We start from the raw sequence: 27,153 nt of genomic DNA, 5'->3' as shown, positions 1-27,153 counted from the left end.
AGATGACCTGGTAAGCCGTTCCACCCTGTTTTCAGTCTTTTTTGCTAAGCTAAGTCAGTCCGAGCTAACCAGCTGCATCCTGTACAGATATGAAAGTACCAGCATCCTTTTTCTCATCTGACGCTCGCCAAGAAAACAAAGAAGTGCATTCCCTGAAATCTAAAACTATTCTAAAGTTTAAAAGCTCGGTTCAATTCTGCTACAAATTCTGCTTTCTTTCGACAGCTCAAGGCCAAACTTCCTGGCGCTGTGGCTTCATGGGAAAGTCTCTCGGCAAAGCGCGTGAGAAGTCCCAACTGTCATGAAGCCCTCACGGAGTCTTGGTGTACAATAAAAACGGTTGTACCCGTACCTGAAAAAAACAAACAAGAGTGCACATGTACACACCTGAACTCACACTAGACTTAAAAATAGGACCCAAAAACGTTTCAGCGTGTGTAATACTTGTTGAATAACCACCACTTGCGTCACTCGCGCGACCGGCGCACCGAGCAGCCTGCCGTCGTGTAACGGGACCGCGAGTGTGTTTCTTTAAGAATGTAAGGTGGGTGAGCCCCTTTTTTTTTTCCTCCTGACGCGCGCGCCTGGTATGCAAACATAAATTTAGCAGCAACGTGTTTGCCGGGGGAACAAAATATCTGGAAGCGACCGTGAAGTAGCATGTCGTCTCCGGCGGTTCTTGGCTGACTCTCTCTCTGTCTCTATCTCTATCTCTCTCTCTCTCTCTCTCTCTCTCTCTCTCTCTCTGTATGTGTGTGTGAACTGGAGCCGGAGGCGCAGCGCGGAGAGGAGAGCGGACCTCTCACCCCCAACACTCCCCACCCCGCTCCCCCTCCCTGAGTGACTGGGCAGACTGGGACAGTCGGACGGGGAGAGAAAGAGAGAGAGGGAGAGAGAGAGAGAGAGAGAGAGAGAGAGCGGGCTAACGCAACTGCGTGTCTCCAGTTAGAAATACGCTTTCGGCTGACGGCGTCAGAGATGACGGACGGCTGCTGGTGGACGGCCGGACTGCTGGTTCTCGCTGCCTGTGCGAAGGTAAGCTCCCAATGAGGGCGACGTTTAATTCAGTCACTGAGCACGTGAAGGGAAGGCGACTCACTTCACGTTGAGATGCGTTTGTAAAGCTGCTGCGCTCCGAAACCGCGGTTATTTAGACTTTTTTTTTAAAAATTATCTTTAACTTTTTTATTTTATTTTTTAAAATGTTTTACAGTTTGACCAGTGCTCTGTCTCCCAGGTGCTTTGAGTTTGTGCTTTAAAAAAAAAAAAACATGTTTCATTATATCTAAACTGCAAAGGCCTGTACACTTGTACATGCTCGATTTAATATTAAAGTGTACCCATTCTGATTTTCTTTTTTTTTTTTTTTTTTGGAGGGGGGATGAATCGAAGTGTTCTGTGGTGATCCTCTTCCTCCAGTGATGCTGAAGCAGGTCCAATGCTACCGCACAGTGGATGAGATGATGTCTGTGAATTATGAAAAGGAGAGCGAGCGTGAATAGGCTCAAATACTTTACTTTGGAAAGTCTCTGCGTATTTAAAGTCTTGCATAATTAATATGCTAATAATCATTTTACCTTCGCAATGTCAGCCCTGAAACTTTAACGAACACGGGCATGGGGGTCATCTCTGAAAAGTCAACCGCTTATCAGTCTCCACGTTGAACAAACTTCTAAAATCAGCACACTCAGTTAATCACCACGGACACAGGTCATCTCCTCAAGGCAGACAACACACAAAGTTGTGTTAAAAAGTGACACATGCTGCTCGACGACAAGCGTTTTTTTAAGTGGAACACAAAGCAGTTGTTTGGCATGGCAGACAGACTTTGGGTCTCCGGACAGAGGGGTGGGATGCCGCTGTCAGGCGTGTGTAAATGACCACGACAGGTGGTCCCGGCACTTCAAGGTGATTTTGGGCTTCGGACACCCTGGCTGCCATGTGGCCCCGTGGAGCACGTCGGTTCGCGCTGCAATCAGCCAACATCAGTGACAGAGGAGCGCTTGAGGCTTTGCAACTCTTTCCAGGCCACTGTCCAGGGCTGGCTTGACTATGGTGCACTTTAATTAGGCCTGTTGGGACGAAAATCACGAATTGGCACATTGATGCGCTGACGAGACGTATGAGCATCATTGTGAAGCTGCTTGACGTGACACCTTTTGATTATTATCTAAAGAGCATAAATGGCCGAGTCTTAAATCCTCCCACCTCTTCTTCACCTGAACTACATTATATATCATTTCACTCATCGTCTCTGAGAGCTGTTCACTGACTCGGTCCGATCGCTTTCGTGTCTCCGTCACATATCGAGACTGAATAAATGACGCAGTTGTTGTTTTTCTTTGCTCAAGCGGGTCATGACGAGCTTTCCCATGCAAGGATTGACACCAATTGGCACCGGCCGCATGTCTGCTCACAAACACACCCGAGTGACCCGTGGGCTTTGCTTTACGGGAGGCCGGGCCCTCAGCAGTTGCTGCCTACACCGCGGCCCCTGCTGTGCGGTGGCCATTTATTTTTCGTCCTCACTCTTAGGTCAGGGTCTATGCGTCGCAATTTAACGAAAGAATGGGACTCTATATTTGTGTCGGTGGCTGCTTGGAAGCTGTGTGACTTGTGTGTGTGTGGGCCAAATGGCCTGTGGCTCCAACCCTAAATGGAATAGACCTTCCTTTGTGGGTGACATAATGACATACCTCGAGTGATTCTTGGAGGGTCTTGTTGCTCTCACTTTATTCCCTTGATTTGTGCAGCAAAGTGGAACCTTCCAGTCAGAGTTTTTTTTTCTTCTAACTATATTCTGGATGAGGATTTGAAGGTGCTTGTGTGCGCAGCAGGAGGCTGTGCCCTTAAAAGACACTCATGCATCTCTCTGAGCACCAGTGCTGGTGCCCGTAAATCATGATTCTGGCACCTGCCCGGGCGACAGAGCAAAGCAAATCCTTTTTGTATGCTTTCGTTTTGTTTGATTTGGCACTTGGTCTCTCTGTGCCTCTCGTTGCTTTTGCCTGTTGTGAAAGTTGTCTAAAGTGTTAAAACGTAATTTCTTTTTCTTGACATTTTGTCAAATTTGTTCTTACAGAATGCGTCGATCTTGCTCTTTTCTTTTTCCCTGTTGCTACCGTTTTGAATTCCCACTTTTCCGAAAATGTTAAATCTCTCACTACGATGTGTGCAACTTGATTTAAATTTTGTTATTTTCCTGTTGTTAAAAAGGAGCTGGTAAATAAGATAATATTTAGTAAACCTCTAATAAAATGTATTCTGTCCAAAACATTCGGACCAAACGTTTTTGGAAAACGCTCACAAGCTTATATGTAAGCTAGTAAACGTAAACAAGGCTCACAGTAAAGGCCGATCGCGGCGTCACAACAGGAAGTAATCACAGGAGGGATGCAGGGAAATGTCAGCGGTAGCTGTGTGCTTACCAGAGGAACTAGAAACTGTATTTCGTGTAGTGACCTCTGGCCAATCAGCGTAGTAAGGTCAGAGTGACTTTGAAGCACATAGATAACACTTAACTAAAAACCAACTGTGTGTGTGTGCCGTTTCATGTTTTTCCCCCAACACAAATTCAGTTGAATATATTGGTTTAAGCCTTCAAACTCTGCTGCAAATACAACACGGCAAACAATATCGGCTGTGGCAATGATACCTCTGTTGAACTGGATGAAATTGCTCTCCATTGTTTTTAGGTCTTATTGCAAAATGAAATGGTTTTATTGCTTTCGACACATGATGGCTTTAAGTCAGCTGCCAGACTTCATCAGACCGTATGGCTGCCACACTCAGCTGGAATTCAAAAGGAAACCAGCCACAAAAGCAACAGATTTTGATGTTTATTCAAGGAAATGGCTCCTCTCAGAGTCTTAATGCAGCGAGCGCAGCGTTTTGAAGTCTTCCGGATGGGGAAGCTTCGAGGTCTAATGGCAGGATTAAGTGGGGTCACGGCGTGCAAATGTGTCCCAAGTGATCGTCCGTCAACAACAACATCGCTTGTTCTCCGAAACGCGCTCCTTGGCCTGATTGCTTGATCGTAAAGACCACAAGCCAGCCAATTAGATTTCACGACGGCCTTTGTTGTGGACGCAAGTGGAATGGGAAGTGAATTATTTTTGAGGGGGATTGGTCCCACTTGAGGAGAAAAAGGAAAGCGCTTCAGAGAACATCTGGCCAGTGATGGATGGAGCAAGTTTTTTGGAGCGCGTGAACAAAAGCGAGTGTTTTCAGTTATGCTGCAAAAGCCTTCATACTCATCGCATCGGTCCCATCTGGGCTTAATCTGCAGAGTGAGACTGAGGGCTGCTTAGCGAGGAAGTTAACGTGTGCAATATTACTCTCAATCCAAAATGAAAATTCATTGGTACTCATGTTTGCATAAATCGCCGTGGTGCCTGCTGTGAAAATGTTTCACTTTTCACGCAGTGCTCTCATGGCTCCTGGCACTGTGGCAACGTTCTTCCCGTGTGTCCGACTCAGGTGATGCTGCTCTTCCAACACTGGAAAATCCAGAGAGCGGGCGTTCATCGCCATCGAGCCGGGCCAAAAGGAAGTAGCTTCGCTTCGTTCTCGACGGGCCAGTGAGGAAAAAGTACTGCAGAACAGAACAAGACGTGGCAGCTTCTATTGGCTGTTCAGTCCCGAAGAAAGAAACAAAACTAATTACTTTGCTTAGGGTAGCACTCAACAATTTGTCTTCATTGAAAATCCTAAAGATCCTTCAGTTCAAGGAATCCATTGTCAACATAGAAAATCCCCAATCCCCAATTCCACAAATGGGGCATGACCTGACAAGAACGACTAAAACTAGGATTGTCTCGTGTATTTTATTTTCAGAAAAGACTGTAATCCCCTCTTTTGACAATCCAAAGTGCTTTTGTCCTTGACTCCAACACCTGAGTTTTTGTAAAATGAATAGTTTGACATCCTGGAAAACATGTTTATTCCCTTTCTGCCGACAAGTTAGATGCGATGATTGATCTTCATACTTAGCGTGCAGACGCGGGAGTGGTATCAATCTTCTCATCTAATCGTCAGTTATATAGCAAAATGAAGCATTTCCCAAAAATGTCAAAGCGTTTTATTAACATCAGGAGTTTATTAACAAACCGGGCCTGAAAAATAAAAAGATGTGGAACGAAGAATATGGCTTTTACCGTTTCAACTCTGCAATCTTGTGGAACTTGAGTGTTGCTTGCCTTTTCAATCGCTGGGTGCCAAGTTCTAATAACACGCTGTGACTGACTGCCCAGAGCGGCCGGTGCCAGCGAATGGCATAACTGGCTGGAGTCGCGTTGAAGCGTTATTCCAGAGTGAATGCAAGAGGGCACGTTGTTCAGACTGCAGCATCAAAACGCAGAGCGAGTTTTTGTGGGTTTTTTTGTGTGGCTCTCAGGAAAAAGAATGTGCCTGATTGTTCCACACACACACACACACACACACACACACACACACACACACACACACACACACACAATGTAAAATTCTTTGACTTGATGTCAGGCTGCTGTCACGCATTGATAAAGAGCTGCCAGCAGATGGCAACATTACAGCAGGGGGACTTTTTGTGTCCAGTTCATCAGCGATGGCCTCTGCAGCTCCCACACGGCCATCGCAGATAGTCGGCTCTATTGTGATTCTGCAGGTGGCTGCCCTCCGTCCCCTCTCCGTTTCCTCTGGAGCCCCTCGTGAATGCGTTTGTTCCTCCTTCATTTCTTTGTCATTGAGAGCAGGGCCTCCGGCATCCTGTTCCTCTGATGAAACATCTTGGGCGAGCCCACGTCCCCTCCGTCAGCATGATTGAGCGCCGCCGTTTCATCTTATTGTGTGTTCCTGGACACCGGCGGGGACGCTCAACCGCAGCAGCCTGCGCTCATCATCTGGCCGGCACATTTCTCTCACGTCGGTCGATCTCCAAAAAGAAGCGGCGACCTGGCAGTCGGGCTGCTCTGCCTTGGCACCGGCACGCGCGTCGAGTTCTGTCTCCTCTGTCCTGCCCCAGCCTTGACCTCGGATCCGTCCGAGGGTGGGACTGCAGGCGGGAATGGCGCTAACAAGAGAGGGAGACGGAGCACTCGGGTGTAGGGGGGAGGCCGGCTTGTGACGCCTAATTAGAAGGTTAGGGCAGGTAGGAGATGTGTGTGTGTGTGTGTGTGTGTGTGTGTGTGTGTGTTGAAACATTACTGGGAAGATCAGATAAGAGGACGAGGGCAGATCAGAAAATGCAGGGGTGAGGGTAGAGGGAAAAGGATATTGGAGGTGAAAAGGTCAAGAATGGTATATATGGACAGGAACAAGACAGTGGTCATGCTTTGTACTTCAGTAAGAAAGCCAAGTTAGAGGACTGAAGGAAAAAAGTGTTGTGTGTTTGGGCAAATGAGGTCAAAAGCAAAGATGGGTGAAAAAGAATCAAATTGGTTGACATCTTTGTCACAGACCAGGGTTAAATAAAACACAGTCAGTGATGTTGATGTGGATTAAGGTGCGAGCTAGAGGAGACACCCGCATGTCTGTAGGAACGGGAGGAGATGAAAAAGAGCAATATTGTTGGAGTGAGAGTGGAGGAGTTGCATGAAGCGTGCACGGAGAGCAAAAGGCCAAAACATGCCTCACGTAGAACAAAGCCCCCAGCGCAAAGTTGCAAAGTAAAACATAAATATTGAGCTTCTTGGAGAAAGTGGAGCTGCAGTTATTACGGAGACACTGGACTGCTTGACAGGCATGGAAAACAAATGCAAGACCTCACTCCTTTTGGAAAAAGAGGATACGTAGGTTGCGTGTGAGTGTGAGGAAGGTAATGTGTAAGGACGGACGGCGGGCTGAGGATCGACTGTGCCGCTGTCTGACGGGGTCTCCGCGGCCAGCTGCAGTGACCGCCCTCACCGCGGTCACATGTGCTTTGAGTCAACGCAGAGCCGCCACGACTAAACACTGGAGACCCCGTTACAAATGATGTGCCATTAGGATTACTATACATACGCCCACAGAGGCAGATTGATGAGCATGTAATCACCCAAACTAGGTGTGGACTGTCTGTGTGAAAGTGCGTGCGTCAGTTTCCATGTTCTCCTTCGAAATGAATGGCCGACATGTGTCGAGCAAAATGCATTTGAGCCCATGTGTGTGTGTTTGCCTCTCGGCGGCGGCGTTTTCATTGCATTAAGCAGCCCGTGTGGAGTTCAAATAGTGTAAATAGCGTAAGCTCAAGGGATTCTCAGAAGCAGCGCATGCACAAAAGTGACAAAAGCCGAGTGTATTCGTGTTATTTTAAAGTCAGCGTTTGATTATTGCTGCGTCGGAGGACATTGCTGGTGACAGGTATCGCCAAGCTCAGCCAGCAAGGAAAGCTTGAAGCAATAGTCCAACAAATTTAGGAAATAAGAGCTAGATTAGATTAGTTCACTGTTGGGTAAACAAAATGCAGCTACAGCCTGCCGCCGATTAGCTTAGCATAAAACTGGAAACTGTATGAATACAGATAGCCTGGTTAAAGTGGACAAGTACCTGAAAATTGCACTTGAGTAAACGTACTTAGATCCTAAGCACTAAATGTCTCTGTGTGTATACAGTCTTGTGACTGCTCTGTGTGCGTGTGTGTCTGTGATGTGACCATCGGACCATTCCCAGGCTGTTCACAGGCATTACCGAGGCCGTGGTGCCCTCCATAAAAAGCACCAGCACACACGCTGTGTGGCGAGCAGTGACACTGCACAGATGCACAGTGGCGGCCGCGGCACAGACTTTCTGGCCCCTGCGAAGAGGCCGGGGTCTCCCCCTTTTTTTCAGGAAGCCCGCTGCCCGACAGATCTGTGTGGTCCCGGAGCATGTTTGTGTAAAGTATAAAGTGTATCGTAAGTGTGTTTATGTGCCATGCGTAAGAGTGCGAGGTGGAAAGTGGGAGGTCATGGGAAATAAAGGCGGCTTTACGTGGTGTGAAAATATACAGTGATCTCAGGAGATCCGTTACAGTGCAGGCAGACTTACAGAAACGTGTGTGACTGAGATGGAGCCATAAACGCCTGTTGTTGGGTTTCAGTTCGTATTTCTGAGCGATTTTGATTCAAGCTTTTTCAGTCTGGTGGAAGAGGCTCAAGAGGCAGGTCTGAACGAGGAAGGAACTTGACTGTGAACTTGAAGTGACCTTTTTATTAAAATTCATGTGCCCTCAGAAAGCCTGTCCAGTCCTGTTATTTGTACGCCGTGAAATGATGATTGTATGTTTGACCTCTGAGAATAATCACCCCCGCGAGAAAAATGCACCCTGCGGGTCTCTCGGCTCGCCGGCGGCCAAAAGTCTCACCGTGGCGATGCATTTGAAGTGCCACGGTGGAATTCCGTCCCGGCATACCAACTGGGACCACCACCCGGTGACATCATCGACACCGGTGTCTCGCTCTGCATGCACCGCGTGCCGAAATGCAGTTACAAATGCTCCCAGCTTGTTTGAATATATGAATTCCGAATCCTCTCAGCACCCCCCCTGCCCTCCCCTCTTCCTCCTCCTCCTCCTCCTCCTCCTCCTCCTCCTGTCTCCCTGATGACAGGTCTGCAGCTTGAAAAGTATTTGGCAACCGTGACCTGGAGAAGTGCACATTTGACGTTGAGCATGTCAGTCACCCTTCACCCCCCCGCCCTCCCGCCCCCGGCTCCTCCTTCACATCAGCGGGACGTAGAGTAATGCCCCTTTTGTGTTATCAGTGCGGTTTCTTCTCTCATCTCGGCGTGATTTGCCCCATAGCTGGAATAGTTGGGATTGTGGTGACCAGGTGGCCTGTGAAGCCACCTCGATGATATGACAGATACGGCATACTCCGCTCCGTACGAAAGATAAACTTTGTGTTCGGATCATTTAAGCTCAACGTTGAGAGACGGATGGACTGACAGACGCTGCAGGAGCTGCGAGTAAGGTGCAGGGCAGGTGAAACCCTACGTATGTCTCACTCGCCGACTGCTCTTATTGCGCTAAAGGGCTTGTTGAAAGGTGTATCTATGTGTGTGTCTGTATATATGTATATATATGTATATAAAGCTGTGATCCCTTGTCACAGGACAGAATCGTGTTTTTCACCTTCTAAACCTCTTAGGTTGTTCTATCTAAATAATTGTTAGAGGCCTAAAGAGGTAAAACCATCAGTATTTCACAAGAAACATCTCAAAATATAAGTAGCATAACACAATTTGTCTCGCTTTCTGCATCGTTAATCATGTCGTGACCCCTGCGATTTATCTTGTGAAAACTTGCATGGGTTCCAATCCCCGGGTTGGGGAAACTGCCAATGATTACTTTCATTCTCGATTCATGAAAAGTTAAAGTGATTCTTCAGTAAAAGATAAAACAATAAAAAGGGTTTTTCAAAATTGCTGTTTAATTAGCACTAATTAGGTTTTTGTTTCAGCGGTAATTCATTTTCTAATAAATGTACCCTTCGCTGTCAAATGGTTATTAAAAAGCTTTGTTTAATATGTTTGGCTGGGCAGACCTGTTCAGTATTTAGCCCTCAGGAAATCCTGAGTCATGCCTCAGCAAAGTAATTATCCCTTTTATGTGTTTGTTATTTTCCCTCAAACCATCATTTTTCACTTCTGTTTTCCCTCAGAGTTTTTTCTCCCCTCGATTTTGATTGTCCATTGTTTGAAATAATCCTAAAATTACAGTATTTTGGTTGAAATAAAAAAAGGCTCTGCTTCTGAAAATCAAAGCCAATGTGCCTGAAACCTTTACTAAATCTCTGCTTGCCATCAAGGGGCAAAAAAAAGTCCAATTGTATAAAAGTCAATGAGAAAATGACCCTGATTCTCTCTGGATTTCTCCGTAAACATTGTAAACTTGAGCCCCCAGTTTGAAGTCGTTTTCAACACAATATGATGTTGAGGGTAAAATAGAAAGTAAAGCAGGGTATTCTACCTTGTACAGGTCGCAGGTCAGAGTTTAAGCCTTTCACAATGGTGAGTTTCTGTTCATGGAGTTAATAGTAACAGTTTTGATTTGCCTAAAAATGTCTTATTCCGTGTTCAGTTGTTCATCCTCTCCTGTCACTTCTGATTGCCAAAAACTAAGAAGACAACCGCCAAAATGCCGTCCTCGAGACTTACAAACGGCAGTCCGCTAACCACCGGGTGACGTCACGGTGACTACGTCCACTTCCTGCACGCCGTCTACGTGGAGGACCAGAGAACCAGAGAACCCTTTCTCCTAAGAGACATTACACCTCATTTGAAAAACACCTGATGACATTTGAAGTCCCTGCAGGGAAACCGTCTGTTCATCTGTCACACTCCATATTTCATCCATTTCCTCCGGGTGCACGCTACAAACTGAACATCACTCCACCAAATGGATTTTGATCAAACTTCAAAAGACAGAATGTCAATAAAATGCAAAACAAAGCGACGTGACGCCCGAACCGCTGGCCTCGACCATTTGATGCCGACTTGTTTTGTGAATGCGGGACGAGGATGGAATGAGGGAGAGGCTGACAAACAATGGCGGGCTGTGTGTGCGTTAGCACAAGGAGGGAGCGAGAGCCATTTGTGTGTTTTTTAAGTTGGTGAAAGACGCGTGTGTCAGTGCGTAAGTGCGTGAGCTGATGTTGATTGGCAGGAGGGCGCAGCAGGAATGTGCCTGGCTGCAGCTCTCCGCGGGACAGGTACACACTTTCTATCATCGCATGAGAGAGTAATCGTTACGGGCAAATCATTACATGATCAGAGGGAACCAAGTCCGTGCCAAATATGCTCAAGAATCTCTTTTCTTTGTGGTGGTGGTGGTGGTGGTAGTGGTGGTAGAGGGAATGATCAGAGAGAAAGAATGTATGATACCAACAGGATGAAGATTTGAGGACAGGATTAGTTTGGCCGCAGGGTGGGTAGCGACTGGAATCAGTTTGTTCTCTGCCATCAGTGCTGGTCCATGGCAGCTTGGCACAGGAGCCGGAGCTGTGGGAAAGTGGTTAACCTCGCCCTAAAGAGCAGAAAACGGTAACGGTTTGTTTGAAATTAGTGATTTGTACGGTTGTGGTAAATCATTATGGATGATGTATAGAAATGTCTTAACCCTTAGCAGTAGTTAAAGGCCGATAAGTAACACGAGTCCATCATCACCGTTCCAGTGCCAAACATTGTCTTGAAGACCAAATCTGTCAATTGGAGAGAAAAATGTAATATTAGTTTGCAATCTCTGTAAAAATGAATTGCAGCAAAATTGCGCAACAAATGCAACATAAGAGACGGACAAATGTTTAGTACAGATCTCAGTGATTAAACATTTACCCACAGAATGTGATGAGTAATGGATAGATAATTACTTTATTGATCCCCAAAGAGAAATTCAGGGAAATTAATGTCCTCATCTTATCTGATCTGCAGTCTCAACACACACACACACACACGCACACGCACACGCACACACACACACACACACTCTGCAGAGAGAAGACAAATGGGCCCATGTGTCGGGAAGAGGTGACATAAAACCTTCATAGCACGGACTGGATAATGGAAATGGAATAAATTTGCTAAATATTGGCCAGTGAGTTTTCCCACAGCACACAACATGTTAATTAGAAGCCAAAGCCCCAACAGTTGCTCGATCAATCACTTCAACTTTTTGTCCCAGCACATTACAGTTCCACCTAAATGTAGCTGGCAACGGGCCTTTTCGCATAACAGGTTTGGAATTTATTGCACTTGCCCAAAGCTTACAAAATGCCAGTCTCTCACCTCGTATTGAATGATGCTCACTCACCCAGTGTTAATATTACAACGTGTGGTTGTAATAGCCGTGGCTTAATCTATGCTGACAACAAATACTTTTGCAAGGGGAATATTTTCCTGAAAACCAGACTGAGCTTGCGGACCTCTAATTTATATAACAGATGTGGAATTGGGCAATGCTAACAAAACATTTAGGTTTAGAGAGCACTGTGACACTGAAAGACAGCTACCCGATGCAATAAAGTAGGGTGGGGCTGTTCTTTATAGGATTCGAGCGCCTCAAATAAACTAATGTGCCATTAATCAAATCATGTGCGGCAGAGGTATCGGGTTTTTATTTGCATGTGGCTCCAGCTGTTACGTAACTGGATCGGCTGCCGTGTGCAGGTGTGTCAGGTTGACACCGCCTCGGGGTGCAGCGGAGGATGTAGGTTCATGTTTAACAATGTGTGCCAAAACTGTCTTGCATTTTTTTTTTAAAATACTTTTATCCGTGCATCCATGTGTGTCTGTAATGCAACCTGAGGTGATTCCTGCTCCAACATGCACACCATCTTATACGCAGGTGTGAGCTTACACGTCTGTCTTTTCATTTCATTGCCGATGTTTTTATCTGTACTTGATTTACGTCCCCCGTTTTGTTTGTGCTTATTAAGAAAGCGAGCAGAGTCAAGGTATTGTTCATGAATCCCCGTTTCATTTCCTCCTGCTCGTCTTTGCACACTCACGGTTTAGGCTCTTTCATCCCTGCCGGCCAGCCCTGCTCCTGGGTCTGGGGGTTCATGCACAGCCTCTTCCTTTTCCTGGCTCCAGCCTACTTCAGCTCCCAGGCTTCCTGCTCATCGCAGGTCAAACGCGGTGTGTAGGCGGGACAAGAGGGAGGCCGCTGCGCAGCCATAGGTGTGCGTGCGTCGAGCTTGCCTCTTCCTCTGCGGTGCGGCGGCAGGGTGAAGGTGCGCATCAGGGCCACTGAGGGCGGGATGATTTCCTCGACCGCAGTGTTAGAGAGAGAGAAAGAAGACACATGGTCGTAGCCTTTATATGGCCTTTAATCTATTGAATGTGTGTTTGTGCAACTCAAACGTCACGAGCTGATTTAATAATGGTATCTGATTGGAGCCGACGTGCATCAGGCTAGTTGCTGACAAAGTTTCCGACTGTTGAGATGCATTTGGATTATTCCATGCGATGATCCATGGCAGATGAAGGATTGCGCCTCTTTTCCGCTGCACGACTGTTTTTTCTGGAGGCTCGGCCAGTTAGTTCCCGGACTTAAGAGTGATGAACCCACTAATCATATATTCACATGCACAGACCAGCAGAACTCCCACGTAAGACGGACTTTATCACTGTCAATCACTGTCTGGCAGGTCAAAGGTCATATCCGCCGGACTGCCGTGTCAAGCTGTGCAAGTCGAGGGTATTTACTGTACGCGAGGGGCCAGCTTTGATCTGGACGCTCACCTCACTTGCATGCCCCAGTTATCTGGATGACGCAAGTGAGTCAGGGCAGATCCACCACTTGTGTCTCGTTAAAATCAGGCGCACCCAGCTGCTGTCATAATCCGGCTGCATGCACGGCCCTTTGTGTTTCCATCCTCTCCTACTCCTGCAGAAACATTTGGTCGACTGCTCAGTGGCAGCAGTCATCTTTCTGTAATATTAGCGATTAGATCAGATTTAATATTGTTTACTTTTGTTCTCCTATGCTCTTTTAAAGAAGAACTAGGTAATGTTAACCCTGGTGCAAAGGTTCAGGGAACAAAAAATGCATTAAAAATAATTGAAACATTTATTAAAAAAACAACACAGTGTTTAAATTTGCAAATCCTTAACGTGGCTTTGTATAAAGCGTAGCAGCACACATAGGGCAGTTCTGAAATAATAACACGTTTCCAAGAGTAATAATAGTTAAGAAATTCAGAAACCAGAACTAGAAAATATCACAGCTTGTGGTGCCAAACTCACTCCACAGTTTATTAAAGTCATTTTTTTTATTTCATCAGATGGAACACATTTTATTACTCTTACATTTATTGAGCTCTTGATCCAAGAGAATGTGACCACTGAAAATGAGTTTTAAATGAGTTTTCACGCCGTAAAGTGTCTATTAACCTTTCAGTTGTTGATAGAAATGGACAAAGGAAGAAAGATTGAAATCAAAACACCCTGCGAAAATACATTTTTGAAAGGACAAAAATCTCACGTTATACTTTGATGATATACTGTGAATGATTTAACATCAAGAAAAACTAATATTAGCATCAGAAAATATTTGTGAGGTAGCGTGTAGACGTTGACCACTGAGCTTTTCGTGCCCTTAACATGTCATTCATTTACATGTGTTAATTTGCAGTTTTGAAAAATGTATCTAAATGAATGAGTTAAATTTGACACAGTTTGAATAAACTGTTCATGCATATTAATCATGCTCTTTGCTTGGGAATTGATGTGAGTGAATTTAGTGTCTTTTTTTTTTAAGGTGGGTGCTTTTGTATGTTGGGCAGGGCTGTTTCAGGAGACTATCATAAGCACTGGTCAACTTCACAAAACATGCTTCAACAAAACAACCTGTCTTTGCAATGCACTGCACACACATTCACCAGGTAAAAAAAAGCATTAGCAGTTATTGCGTGTGACCGGGAGAGGCTGCCAAGAAAGATGTTTTAGTATTTATTGAAGAATAGATAAAATCCTCTCATTGGGTTGCTAAAAAAAATCTTTCCATTGTGACAAAACGGTTGTCATCAAATGTAACGGTCATAGTTTTCATTGATGAAATTCATACAGATAACAGATCAGTTTTACGGTTTGATCGTAGGCAGTTGTGATAAAAAAATAGTCTAAGAAATTAGAGGAACATAAAAGTCAAAATAGGACAGGCAATGAAACACATTTCCCCTCCGTCATCACGATCCTGGAGCTTGTAACGCTGCCACACATGTCTTTACTTCTCTGTCCTTTCCGTGACCCATAATTCCCTTCTTCCTGCCCACCTCACTCTTAAAGATTAACAGAGTGCTCAGTACCTGTACACCTGCTAGAGGCATCACATTTACGGGCACCAGGGTAATCTCAGGGGCCCAGTTGGTTTTCTAATCCTTGGAAACAGAAATGGAGAGCTCGTCCAAGGGCAGGCTGTTCAGTTTCCAAGGGGGATCCGTTATTGGAACAGCCATTGTTCATCTTGGGAGGCCATCTGTATCAATATCAGAATCTACTGTGCCAAATGCAACTTATTGGATATTGTGTTTTCTTGGCATTGCTGAGATGTTGCATTGTCTGGATTTTACCTTGATTATGCCTTGGGCTTTTGTCTCAGTGTAAAGACAAAGAAACAAACTGAAGGTTTTTGTAGAGGTCATGCCCTCGTTCCAAAGCACAGAAGGGTGTTTGGTAGCGGCACCAGATAGCTATTAAAGCCGCACTTGAAGCTTTCATTGGTTCCATCCCCCCTTCTCTGACTTGAGATACACCCTCAGGATCTCACAGTGTCACCTGGATATCTGTAGCCAATGTGAAACCCGCAGAATGCGAAGCCATCTCTGTTACACACGCCAACAACAATGGAAGGGCTGCTTGGAGCACATTTTGAAGGTTTTGGTTGCAGGGGCAATTTTGGAGCTATCAGATTGAAACTCAAGATGCCAGAGCAAGTCAATTCTGTCAGGAATTTCTAAGAGGGGTGTGCACTCTTTTTTTTGAAAGCCACTTTCTTAATGTAAGAAGAAAAAAAGCTTTCATGGCCAGAGAATCTCTATCACAATGGAGTTGAGGATGTCGTGATTGGGTTTTAGCGTCTCAAATGTCTCCAGTGTTTAAAGTACTTTGTGTCTAAATCTGAGGTTGTCTGTAACAAAGCTACTCAGGTACATAGGTGGCCTGAATGTCTTTTGATAACAAGCATGGTATTATATTTCCAGAAGTATATGAGTTACTATGTTGGTGTAATACTATTCCATTCATTTTAGAGGTACTGTTATCTGTTGAGTACGATCCAAAACTCAATGGACCCTCTGATTTTCAGTTTTTAGGGTCGGGTAGCTACGTCTCCCTCGTACATTCATACTGTACTGCAGAACATTAACTTGAGATTTTCCACTTCTAACACAGGCTCAACTAAATGATTTATGTAATACCCTCCTGTCTCTGTGTGTGTTAGCACTGTAAATCAAGAATGATCCATCTCCTAAAACTGCATAATCCTACAGGCTGGAGAGAGAGAGCGCGGAGTTTGCAGACGCGCCACGCACTCATGTCGTACCTATTCCTCCTGACAATGAACCTTGATTCAGTGCCTCAGCTTGTGTCGATCCTTGCGCTCCTGAGAGACGTCTTTCAACCACTTGGATGCTCTTAGGTTTCACGCCACCAGGGGTTTGCTCTTCACTCTGCAAGGATAGCTTTTCTTGCACAAACTGAAGCCACAGCCAGCAGGTTTTAAGAGACAGATCCCTCAAATCACAGGGGGAGAAGCTGCCTTCGCCAGCTCGCCTGTCAAGTTTGTCCTATTGAGAGTAGAACTGTAGCCGCTCTTTAGGGAAGGCATCAATATTGTAATACCATCAAGGCACTTTCTGTCTGCGCTTACAGTTCCAAAGAAAGCCATTGATAATGTTTTTTTATCCAGTATTCATTTCAGAATACATCACGCTGTCTCCCATCAAACAAAGTTAATTGGTGCCCAATGGAGGAGTCTAACAGAGTTCAGTAAAAAGGAATGATATGATAGAAAACCTTTTTTTTTTTTTTATAGATATCACTTGGCCTATAATGTCAGGTCAGCGTGCCCCAGAGATATGATGAGGGTAAATTATAAATGTCTTCCCATAGTTGAATTGGTGTCTTGTCAGTAATCTGTGAGCCTTGTGCATTTTTGACTCTCTTGTTTCCCGAAAAAGGGAAGGGCAGGGAGCGGGAGGCGCCCGGTGATTCTTCAGCAGGCGTGTACTGTAGCTGTGCCCGGCAGTGCCAAACCCCGCTCCCTGCTGAGATGACCCTGGGCACACGCTCCAGCTGTGCAAACACAGCCGCATTGCTGAGCACACACTCACGTTCAGGCTGAGCCAAATCCAATTATTTGTCTTGCCTTGAGTTTTTTTCTTCTTCTTTTCGTTTCATTTCAGTAGCGCATATTCAGCGAACTTTTCCTCAGTGCATGTGAGCAGCGCTGCCAGGCTGAACAAGGCTGACAAACGCACCTCTGTGGCTTTCCTCTCCCCAATATTTCTCTCGTGTGAACGTTCCCATGCTTGTCAGCTTAATTTCTGTGCCTTTTGCTCATTTTTTTTCTTCCCAAAACGCTGCCGTGACAGCGGGTATCCATTTTGTTTGACGGAGAACCACCAAAGTCAACACGGAGGGGATGCGAGCCACTCCATCGTCAGCCAGTAGACAATGACTGCAGCGCACAACCCATCTGAAACACGGTGACCCAGCCTGTTATGTTACCTCCAATGACCTGTTATACGTCAGGTCATCCTATAATCCAAGAAATACGAGAACTCAGACGATCATACACATTTTAAAGAGACATTGAGGCATTTAACAACATCAGCATTCATTCAGAGTCCCTCACCTGGCCAATAAAGTACAATACTCACTCTTCTTCTGTTACTTCTCTCCACCAAGTTCTAAGAGAAATATTGGACTCTTTAACTCCCAATCTGTCAGCCGTTTGGTGCTGGGCAGGTAGCACACTGCTGCTGCAGCCTTAAATTACTGTCATGAGAGCTGTGCGAGTGTATCAGAAGAGTAAAGTTGTGAGGGACAAAGCCAGAACACATTGTGTAACAATGGCCAAAACTTTGAAAGTTAGAAGTGGTACTATAAACATAATTTCCCAGTCAGTTCCCAACATTGTGTAACTTCCCCTTCATCTGGAGCATGTTTCCAGGTAATACAACCGTCTGACACTGCACAGATTTCCACTCTAAATGATCCACAAGAGCTTACAAGCTGGGAAGCTGCAGCCGCACTCAACTGATAAAGCCATTAAATTGAATCTCACTTGTGTCCAGCTTGGTGTCACTATAAGCAGCTCATTTGATCTGTTTACCATGTCTCTGCAGACAAAAGGCTGCTCGCTGCCTGATTCTCGGAGAACAAAAGCAGTAGACAAAGAAAAGTACGGACTATCACGTTGCCGTCGGCTTGACGAGCAGAGAGCACACAAGCTGACATTTTAATGGCTGCAACCTTGATTCTCAGTCTGAAATGTTGAGGAGAGAATATTACCACAAGTATCCGATTCCAGTTACTAAGACACACACTAGAAGGCAACGCATTCAACATGCCGTACTTCTCCTCTCATGTAAAGATTACAATTCAAATAAATAACAAAAAAAGTTAATTTCCCCCACAATATTTGGAAACTGTCAGTGTTAACTTAACTGTCAATAGCTTGTTTAGGGAAGAATGTATTCCATAGTTTTAGGTGAGATCAGTACAGTAAACACCTCCAACTCAATCTTTCCATTCCAGATGAGCTGGCGTGGCCCTCACAGTGTATATAAACTGTAGAAGCTACTTTTGGCTCTGCTGTTGCTTTGCAGCAAAATGATTTTCCTGAGATAACAGAGGCCTTGTCGGCTGGGCCCGCGGGGAACCCTAATGCAAAAACAAACACATGATATGCCGCCTCTCGCCGTCGCTGGGCCCATATGGGAAAGACCCGCCATGCATCGAATACAAACAACTTCCTGGAATTTGCAGGTGTGTACATGTGGACAGAAAATCAGAAAAAACACACAAAAAAACAAGAATGCAACACAAACCTCACCGCAAACCCCAGGAATCTCTATCAGGATGTTACAATGGACACAGTGAGTAAACACTACGTCATTTCCATGACACATGCTGGACACAAAATTAGACAAACAGTAGTGGAGTCGCACGTGGTGTCAGATAAACCTCCGCGGCGTGTTCAAGGATTCAAACGGCGCCTCCAATCTGTCTCTTTAATACAGGGGGAATGTGGAGGACGTAATCTGCCAACTCACCCCCTCACCCACTCAGCAACCCCTCCCTTCAAACGCCACTTTGGCTGCGTCCCAGACGTCAAGGACATCATTCGTCAAACCGCTCCCTCTCGCCGGCAATTACACAAATATGACAGGGATGTTTGAGGAACGTTTCTTGACGTGCTGTCGTTGTCGTAAGTCTTAGCAATCATCCTCCATTATTGCCGTCAACTACCACGGCTTAAGACACTCGTTTTCTGCGTGTCTATCAGGCTGAGATTTTTTTAGGGTTATGTAATTAAGGTATTCTTGATAACAGATCTGCTGAAAGATTTGTTTCCCTGTTCCTTCGGTTAGCAGAGCATCTTTCAGTGTTGTTGTCCGTCAATCTTCTGGGATAATTGCACCCGCTGGAATCTCTGCTTATTGACAAGACAACGGACGGCCTTAAGCTGTCACGCTATGTTGACTGTGTCATCGTAGACCGGTGGGGAAATACGCCGTTGTCTCTGATCTGTTCCGTGTCTCAGATATAGTTCCTTTGTGTGATTGTCATATTTAGAGGACCCGAGACAAATCGCTGGGTTTCCCCAGCTCGTCTGTCAGAACGATGATGGTGTTGTGGTTTGTTTGGCTGCGGGAGAATGTCGAGTCAAGTGGGGATGTCTCGGAGCGTCTGCCAGACGGAGACATGGGCTACAAGTGAATCATGTTATTGTCAGTATCGTTTTAGTAGTAGGGCAATCTGAAATGGACTTAGCCCTTTTCTGGACAAAGTTGCCGGTTTATTTATATGAATCTAAGAATTTATTCAACTCCTACTGAGTAGGAATTACCTTAGTTGTGTTCTCTTTGCTTACATTCAAGAGACTTGTAACTGCAGAGGCTCCTATCTTGTGAGTTGTTCTGTAAGTTTACATGTATCATTCTGAGTACATTGGCTTTAAAAAATGGAATCACCAAACAAATTCTCAAAGAATTTACATTTTTTTCAAATGATGGCTGCAGCTCCTGGGTGTTGAAGAGTACGTTCACTATCAAGCACACACCAAAAAGAAAGCCATTGACAGAAAGTTTAGTTGTAACTAACAGGCAGACAGCTTACTGGTCAACATTCAAAATTCTTTACACTTTGTGCCGAGTGTACAGCTGGCTGTTAGTAATGCAAAACACAATTGAAGAATGGAGGGTGGATTATGAAGCTGGATAGCTAAAGATGCCACGCTACAAGCAGGGCAGAATTTCATTATTTGCCTCGCTGCCAGCCAGATGAGATCAGGGCTTGAGAATGCCACAGAATATGGAAATTAAGATTGTTCGATGGTCAGGCTACCCTGCAAATGAGGGGCTTAATTTGGGAGCAGGAATGCAGCAGCAATTCGGCGGTAACCGCAGACAGCGCTCTGTAGAGGACCGAGGCTTTCATGGCGCATGTTGATGTCGGCAAAAACAGTTTAAAGAACACTGCAGAACAAATTTGTTGGCCCCTCGCTGTGGGATGACAATCGGTTCTTCACAGATTTCACTTTTTCTCTCACGTACTAGAAAGGAGTCCTTTGCAGTACCTTGTCGAACACCAACAGGTTTAATCTTTTTGGCCCCTCGGTGATGTGTGGTCGTGATTTAGGCCGACCGCTTGCCAGGTTTGTTCTGTGTCTAGTACAAAGAAAACAAAACAGCGATTACTGGATTGGTCTTCTGGGAGGTCCGGCGTGAACGGCTTTGCATGAATTTCATGGTGGGATCCACGTTTGGCACATTGCCACTGTCAATTCCACAGAGGCCTCCATTGGGATGAATACTTTCGTCAATTTGGAGAAATTACCAGATCTTAGGGTGCTACTCGATTTTTTTTGGCCCCAAAAAACATGGCCCAAGAGTTACCAAAATCCTGAATGTGCTGCACCACAGGTCATATTACTTCAGTAGACATATTATTGAACAACACATTTTTCCTAGACATATTTGCAATGTTGCCCACATTTTTTGTTGTTGGATTTCTGAAATGTGTTTCAACAGAGTCCTAAATAAGATACAAAAAAGTGAACAGTGCACTTTTCATTAGAGATACAATTTCTGTTTATTTTTTTTGAAAATTTCAGCTCCCAGGTCAGTTTGAACTTCCAATGAGCTGGTTGAATGTTGTAGGACTCATACTTCCACTCAATTATGATGGACTGTTTGTTCTTACAGTAAAAGTGCAGTTTGGTTCACAAAAGATACACTGATGTGCATCAAATAGTTGTATTATTAATGTCTGATTAAAGTATAACGTGATGGCAGTAAAGGTATATTCATTGTGACAGATCTTTTCATGGGATTTTTTTTTAAAATTTTGCCTCTTTGATGAGGGAAATGACTAAAACCTAAATGGAACGGTGGGGAGAATTCCTGTGGCGCCTCCACAAAAAAACAACATAAAACCGTTATCATCAATCATCCAGTGACAGTCACCTTTATGTGTGAAAAATTACCCTGGTGTTTTGAATCAGTCGTGCGGCAGCACACATGCACTGAACAGTGAACTCGTTGGCCTGCTGCATGTGGAGCACTGTTGTAATTGTGCCACCCAGCTGTCAATTATAAACCCTTCTACGAATCGATTTGATGAAGGAGGACAGATGTTTGTATTTTTGTGTGTGCAGTATGCGTTTATGAACAAAACCTCAACGCTAAGATATGTCTCCATCCGTTTTTGTTGCCACTTTCGTCCGGGCGGGGCGGCCTTTGTGTGTCCGCCCTAGCCATCACACACAGCTTCATTGCTAATGGAAGTTAGCGGTCAAGGTTACCGGGAGACCCGCAGATTGGCCAATGAATCAATCAGACTAATGAAATGCTGGGATTGAGAGCTGTAACACAGCTGCTGCAGACTCCAGTCCGTCCATGCCTGACGGTTGGACTGTTGCCATCAATGCCTTAATGTGTGAGTATGCAGCGTTCACGCTCTCACTATGCAGCAGATATGGTTCTCAGTGATGCTTTCGGTTAGTTACACCAGTGGAGATGTACCCACTGTGGACATTTACTTTCAGCCAAGTACCCCATCACCAGCGCACCAGCATTATAGATTGAGAAAAAGATGTAATACACAGCGCTGTCCAATCAGTGTCTGATTTAATTTACAATATACAGTTTTTTGAATCGATGCTAATTTTAAATGTGTATATATATATATATATATATATATATATATATATATATATATATATATATATATATATATATACCCTCTGGAGTGCCTTTAAGTACGCTCAGGGGTCACACATACCCCTATTTGAGAACCACTGAGTTACACTTTGGGTATGTGAGGGATATTGGACTGAATTCAGGTGTCGGTTATACACTTATTTACGCCAAACATACAGTATGCTTTCTGATATCTACAATGAATGTTTGTTGAGTTCGCCATCTAAGTTTTGTGTGTTAGCGTCCTAGCATTTACCAGTTAGCATTAAACACAAGCTCATGGAAAAGTAAAACCAAAGTATTGTACTAATGATCGCCACGACGCGAGTGTGTGGACCAAATTTAAGGGCAATCCCTCTGGTAGTTGTTGAGACATTTCACTCAGAACTCAAAATGTCAGTACGATTCATCCCCTGGGAACGATGCATGTCTGATTGTCCAAATCCATCTCTGACATGTTGAGAGATTTCACTGGATGAGTAGAGCTGGTGGCTCTAGCTGAAAAGTCACGGTATTAATAAATTCATTGGGATTCTTACTTTGGGGATCATGCATATGTTTCCCGAACTTTATGGCAATCCATCTTGTTGTCGCTGATGTACTTCACTCTTCACCCTGAAGCCATACCCTGAGCATTGCTGAAATGTTGCTCAATGTTACTTTCTTCAGTTAAACTTTCCCTAAATAAACAGATAAGCCAAAACCACTTCATATCATTTGAAGTGAACTAGTTGCACCAGTTCAAGGAATTAGCCACAGACAGAAAAGCTTTATTTAATATTATTCTGAATTTAATGAGCTCAAACTTCCTCAGACAAGGTTGTTGTTTTACTCTTCATCTCTAAAAGTTGTGTACCTGCCCAGATGGTTTCTTGAGACCACTTTTCCCTGCCCCCACTCTCCTCCATTGTAACTGATAACATTTGGAAGCTCCTCTTTGTGGGAAACTAAATGATGGATTTGGCCAATTTGTTTTTGAGCCTAAGGTCAGTAAAGAAAGAGTGGGTGGGAATGAATGGTCTCGGGAAACTGACTCTGTCTCACCCTTTTTTAAAAACCTGATTGGGTCAGGATGGTCCACCCTCGCTTGCTTGAGTTTAACACTCTTACATAACCTTCCCGCTCACATTACAAGCCGTAATCGGCTATAACACAGGGCCAAAGCCATCCATCATCAGCAGAGGCAGTAGTCAGAGAAATAAGTGTTTAAGTGGGTTTGATGGAAGATGCAAACTGGGTGGAAGTCATAAAGCAGATATATTATGTCAATGCGGAGTCCAGCTGAGGCCTCTCAGCTGCTTCTAATTCTTTCACTCATTGGATTGTTAGCTTGGGCCCGAATGATGCTGAGCCACAGGGAATTAACCCATTTAATGATTCAGAACCCAAAGTCATGTCATCTTGACTTGACAGCTTACTTTTACAGTTAGTTCTGCTTCTACATCAATGTGCTGACTTAGAAAATGAACATTATGCTTCTTCTCAGCCTCAGAACTTCACTAAACAGGTTTTAGTCCAACAATGACTTACCTCCGGGGATGGGACATAAACTTGCTGCAGGAAGAACTGGCATGTTTCAAGAAACGACACGTGATGTTGAGCTGATCTGGCCTTTCCTTCTCATTTCCATCACTCTGCCCTCAATAGCACAACTATGGGAACCTATGTGGGCTTGACTGCTGTTACTGATGTACTGTATAACCCAGCGGTCAAGGGTCATTCCCATCATCAGGCTCCTCTTTTTGAACTTTGCTGTATCTTTCAAAGGGCCTGCTTTAATCTTGTTTGGACACAAGTAACACATCTAGTAGTTATTTTTCTTTTCAACAGCTGCAAGTTATCCAAGTCGTATTGTAAAGCTGCATGAATGAGTTTTTTGGCTACAAACTGTAGGGGCATAAGTCCCACAAAAAGCGGATCGTCACACACACACACATATTATTGACTTATGAGGTTGATATTGCTGCCGAGAGAGAACAGTTGCGTATTCACGCAGCAGCATAAGTATTCATTTGGGGTGTCGCTTTCATCAGAAGAGAAATAACTCGTCATTTCATACATAGTTGGAAAAATAGAAACTGTAGCTGTTTAAATTGGTGATTCACCACTAGTGGTGATCGTTGGCAAACACGAGCTTTGTTCTGCAAGACTACAATATGTCATCACACCAACTAGTCCGCCTGTACGGTCTTGTTGCGTGCACACACTGATGTGACCGCTGTGTAGTTCATTTCCAGTCTAACTTTAGCTTTTCACTAAAGAACCAATGGGACTTCCGTGTTGAGCTACGTGACCTCCGTAAGCTCCGTCATCCCTGCACCACTTCATATTGTGTATACCTTCAGGTTGCTTGATTATTTTCCACATGGAGATAAATGCTTCTCTCCACATTTGTAATGAGGCCTCCTGTAACCGCTCCATCAGAAAGACATTTTCGGCACAGCTGCTTAACTTGTGTGTTTTTCTCTCACTAGCTCAAACAGGATCTTTCGTCTTTTTTTTTATAAACACTTTCCATGTGATGCTTCTACTGTACATAATGATCCCGTTCACTTTCCAATCAAAGATTTCAGTGATTTAACTGCCACTGAGGTTGAATTGTCATCACAGTGTCTGTGCTATACAGTATGTACTGTATGAAGAAAAACACTTGGTTTTGTGGCTTTACAGTATTTTTCTGTACTGGCGTTCTAACTGCTCTCTGTGCTGTTCTTTAGGCTGTCAAAACTCTTTTGATGGCCTCATTAAAAACCTCCATATTAAATGTAATAGCAGTCGTTACCTGACTGAGAAACCGCACTGTGTCTGGTGCAAAGATTAATGTTAGCGGTGGAGCTTTTTTTTTTGCATTGAGATGTCTCCCTGCTGGTTCATGTGTTACAAAAGGCTTCAGCACGGGATTTCGTGCCTCCATCTGTTTGTATTGTAAGCCAGGAGAAGTCAGCACGGGGTGTCTCACTCCCACTACATAATTAGCCCACGACTTAAGTAGAAACTCCATGATGAGCCCTTGCGGCCCCGCAAATGGTCGGCAGGTGGACTAACCTGTCTACTTAGCAGGAAATATGCTACCTGCTAATGTGGCACTTTTGGACCGGTCAAGCACTCGAGTTGCAGTCAGCCTGTGGCCAGCTCGCGAGTGAGGAATTGTGATTTATGGTACGAGCACAGCCGGGGGGAGCATTACAGTATCTGGTCTCTGTTTGTATTGCAGGCTGATATTTTGCGGTCAGAAAGGGATTCTCTCAAAAGCCAGCGGATGGTTGAGGAAAAAAACGTCTGGTGACAACTGTGGTATTAAATGATCGATGATGACCTCTTCAGATGACTTCTCCTGTTGCCGTATACAGAACAGCCCCGGGACACAGTCAGCGGACTCAGACCTTAAAAATCCCTCACACCTTTTTGACTGAAGGGGCTGTTTCTGGAGCCATGGATTTTGAAGAGATTACCTTCACATCACAGATATAAGATGATATCTTCCCACCAAACTCTTTGCGAGAAAGTGATCGACTAATAAATACAAATTATTCCTTTCAATGTTTAAGGATTTGTTCCGTGTGCTTTTCACGCACATCAATTAAAAGGTTTACATAAATAATCACACCATTCATGAATACTTTAAGCATATTTAATAAATATATAGTAACAACAACTATTATCCATATTGACAAAGCCTTAAATAGTGCACTTCTGGCTTTTAACTATTGTCGTGTGACAACATTCACATTGGCAGCGTTCAATGGCGGCAGGCGTCGATTTCTCGCTGGCTGCTTCCTGTCAGTTGATGAACACCTAAAAGAGTAAAAAGCATAAACGGTAAAAACAGATGCATGCAAGATATTTATTCTGTGATCCTGCTGGTGGTGACTGTTGCTACAGTAAGCAGGCTGACGTCCAGTCGGTTATGATTGTTAGTGGGCAGACCATGAATAAAGGTTTGTAATGTACGTCACTCGGGCTCCCTTGCTGACGTCTGAGGCATGACCCAATAAGCTGTCAATGATAAAGTGGCCATGTGAGATTTTATTATTCTGTTTTGAAGAAATAGTGATAGACCCTTGCAACACACCCTGCATCAACAACTTCTTCTTTGCCTTCAATAACTTTTCAGATGCTGCAATATTAGATTTTCCCCCCCAAAAAATATTTCTGTGCATCTTTTTCTTTGTATTAGTTGGTAGCGACTCTATGGAATTAACAAAGTAGGGTACAATTTAAAAAGTTAATACATTTCTTTCATCAGAATTATTGTATAGCTTCTCTGTAAAAAGGTGGATTGTTTTAATTTTGCAGCATTTTCTGTTGCATTAATGAAGAACAGCGCTCACCTCTTTCTCCTTGTTTGCTAGCTTGTGGTGCTGTAAGTAGCCTCTACATTCTTAGCAGGTGGCATGTCGCCTCCGTGTCCTGTGCCTCGACGATTTCTTCCCATTATCATCCTCCTGGCGTGCAACCTGCTCCTTGCAAAAGCCAAATCCGGAGGGTACCAATCTTTGGAGCTCCTCTTCTTCTCACTTTGATATTTTTGGGCCTCTTCGCCATGTCTGTACCTGCACTGGACAGATGGGAGGCTGCGATGTTCAGGGGTAATGACCGATCCTACTGCCATGGCTCTCAAGAAGCAGAAGTAAACCCCTCACATCCGAATGTGCTCCTGCTGGTGTCTGTTGTTCACGCAGCGCTGCACAGCTTGTCATGCAGCGTCGGGCGTGGAGTGAAGAAACAGTGTCACACTGCAAGTCAAGTGCTACAGCGGTCAAAGTCTTGTGTTTATGGAGGATATCAAGCACTCTTATCCCCTCTGTCGCCAGTAAATAACAAACCGGGCCAATGGAAGTGTTGTTTATCACATTATCTTTCTGACGTCTGTATGATGCGCTTCATTCTTCGACCATATATGGGTGTGAAAACCCAAACACATCAACATAAAGGTCTTACAATGCTGTCCCACGACATGTTGAGATTAGTCCATAAAGCTTAAAACGGTAAAACATTATGAAATCAGATGCTTGGCTTGTGTCATCCCCTTGAAATTGGATATGGCACAACGTTATGATCAGTGTCACATATAACTATGAATCACAAAAACCAGTCCATACTGGCATAAATGGGCCCATTTCTTTTTTTTTTTACAACGCCCATCAATTGAAATTGCCTTTCTCTTCCATTCTGTTTAGAATTAATTGATCGGTCCCTGCATTATGTTCGGCAAACCAGTGTCCTGTTTCAACAGGAAATCAGTCAAATTAAACGAGTAACATGCTGTTTCACGAGAACTTTGAGCGCC

At 44.5% G+C, this 27,153-nt stretch overlaps 1 protein-coding gene across 2 annotated transcripts in view; it reads left to right on the top strand.

The window, feature by feature from the left end:
• Window positions 1-433: 433 nt before the first annotated feature.
• Window positions 434-27,153, top strand: part of adamtsl3 (ADAMTS-like 3) — an 84,270-nt gene continuing 57,550 nt past the window's right edge. For both annotated transcript variants that reach the window (XM_068588237.1, XM_068588238.1), the window contains exons 1-2: window positions 434-544; window positions 781-1,035. In XM_068588237.1, coding sequence (XP_068444338.1) covers window positions 979-1,035 — 57 coding nt within the window. In that variant the 5' untranslated portion in view covers window positions 434-544; window positions 781-978. The remainder of the gene's footprint in view (window positions 545-780; window positions 1,036-27,153) is intronic.

The sequence above is a fragment of the Clinocottus analis genome, unplaced genomic scaffold (assembly GCF_023055335.1).
Source record: "Clinocottus analis isolate CAN_PGR_092001 unplaced genomic scaffold, fCliAna1.0.p SCAF_21, whole genome shotgun sequence".
NCBI lineage: Eukaryota > Metazoa > Chordata > Actinopteri > Perciformes > Cottidae > Clinocottus > Clinocottus analis.
This window is presented reverse-complemented; position numbering and strand designations above follow the sequence as displayed.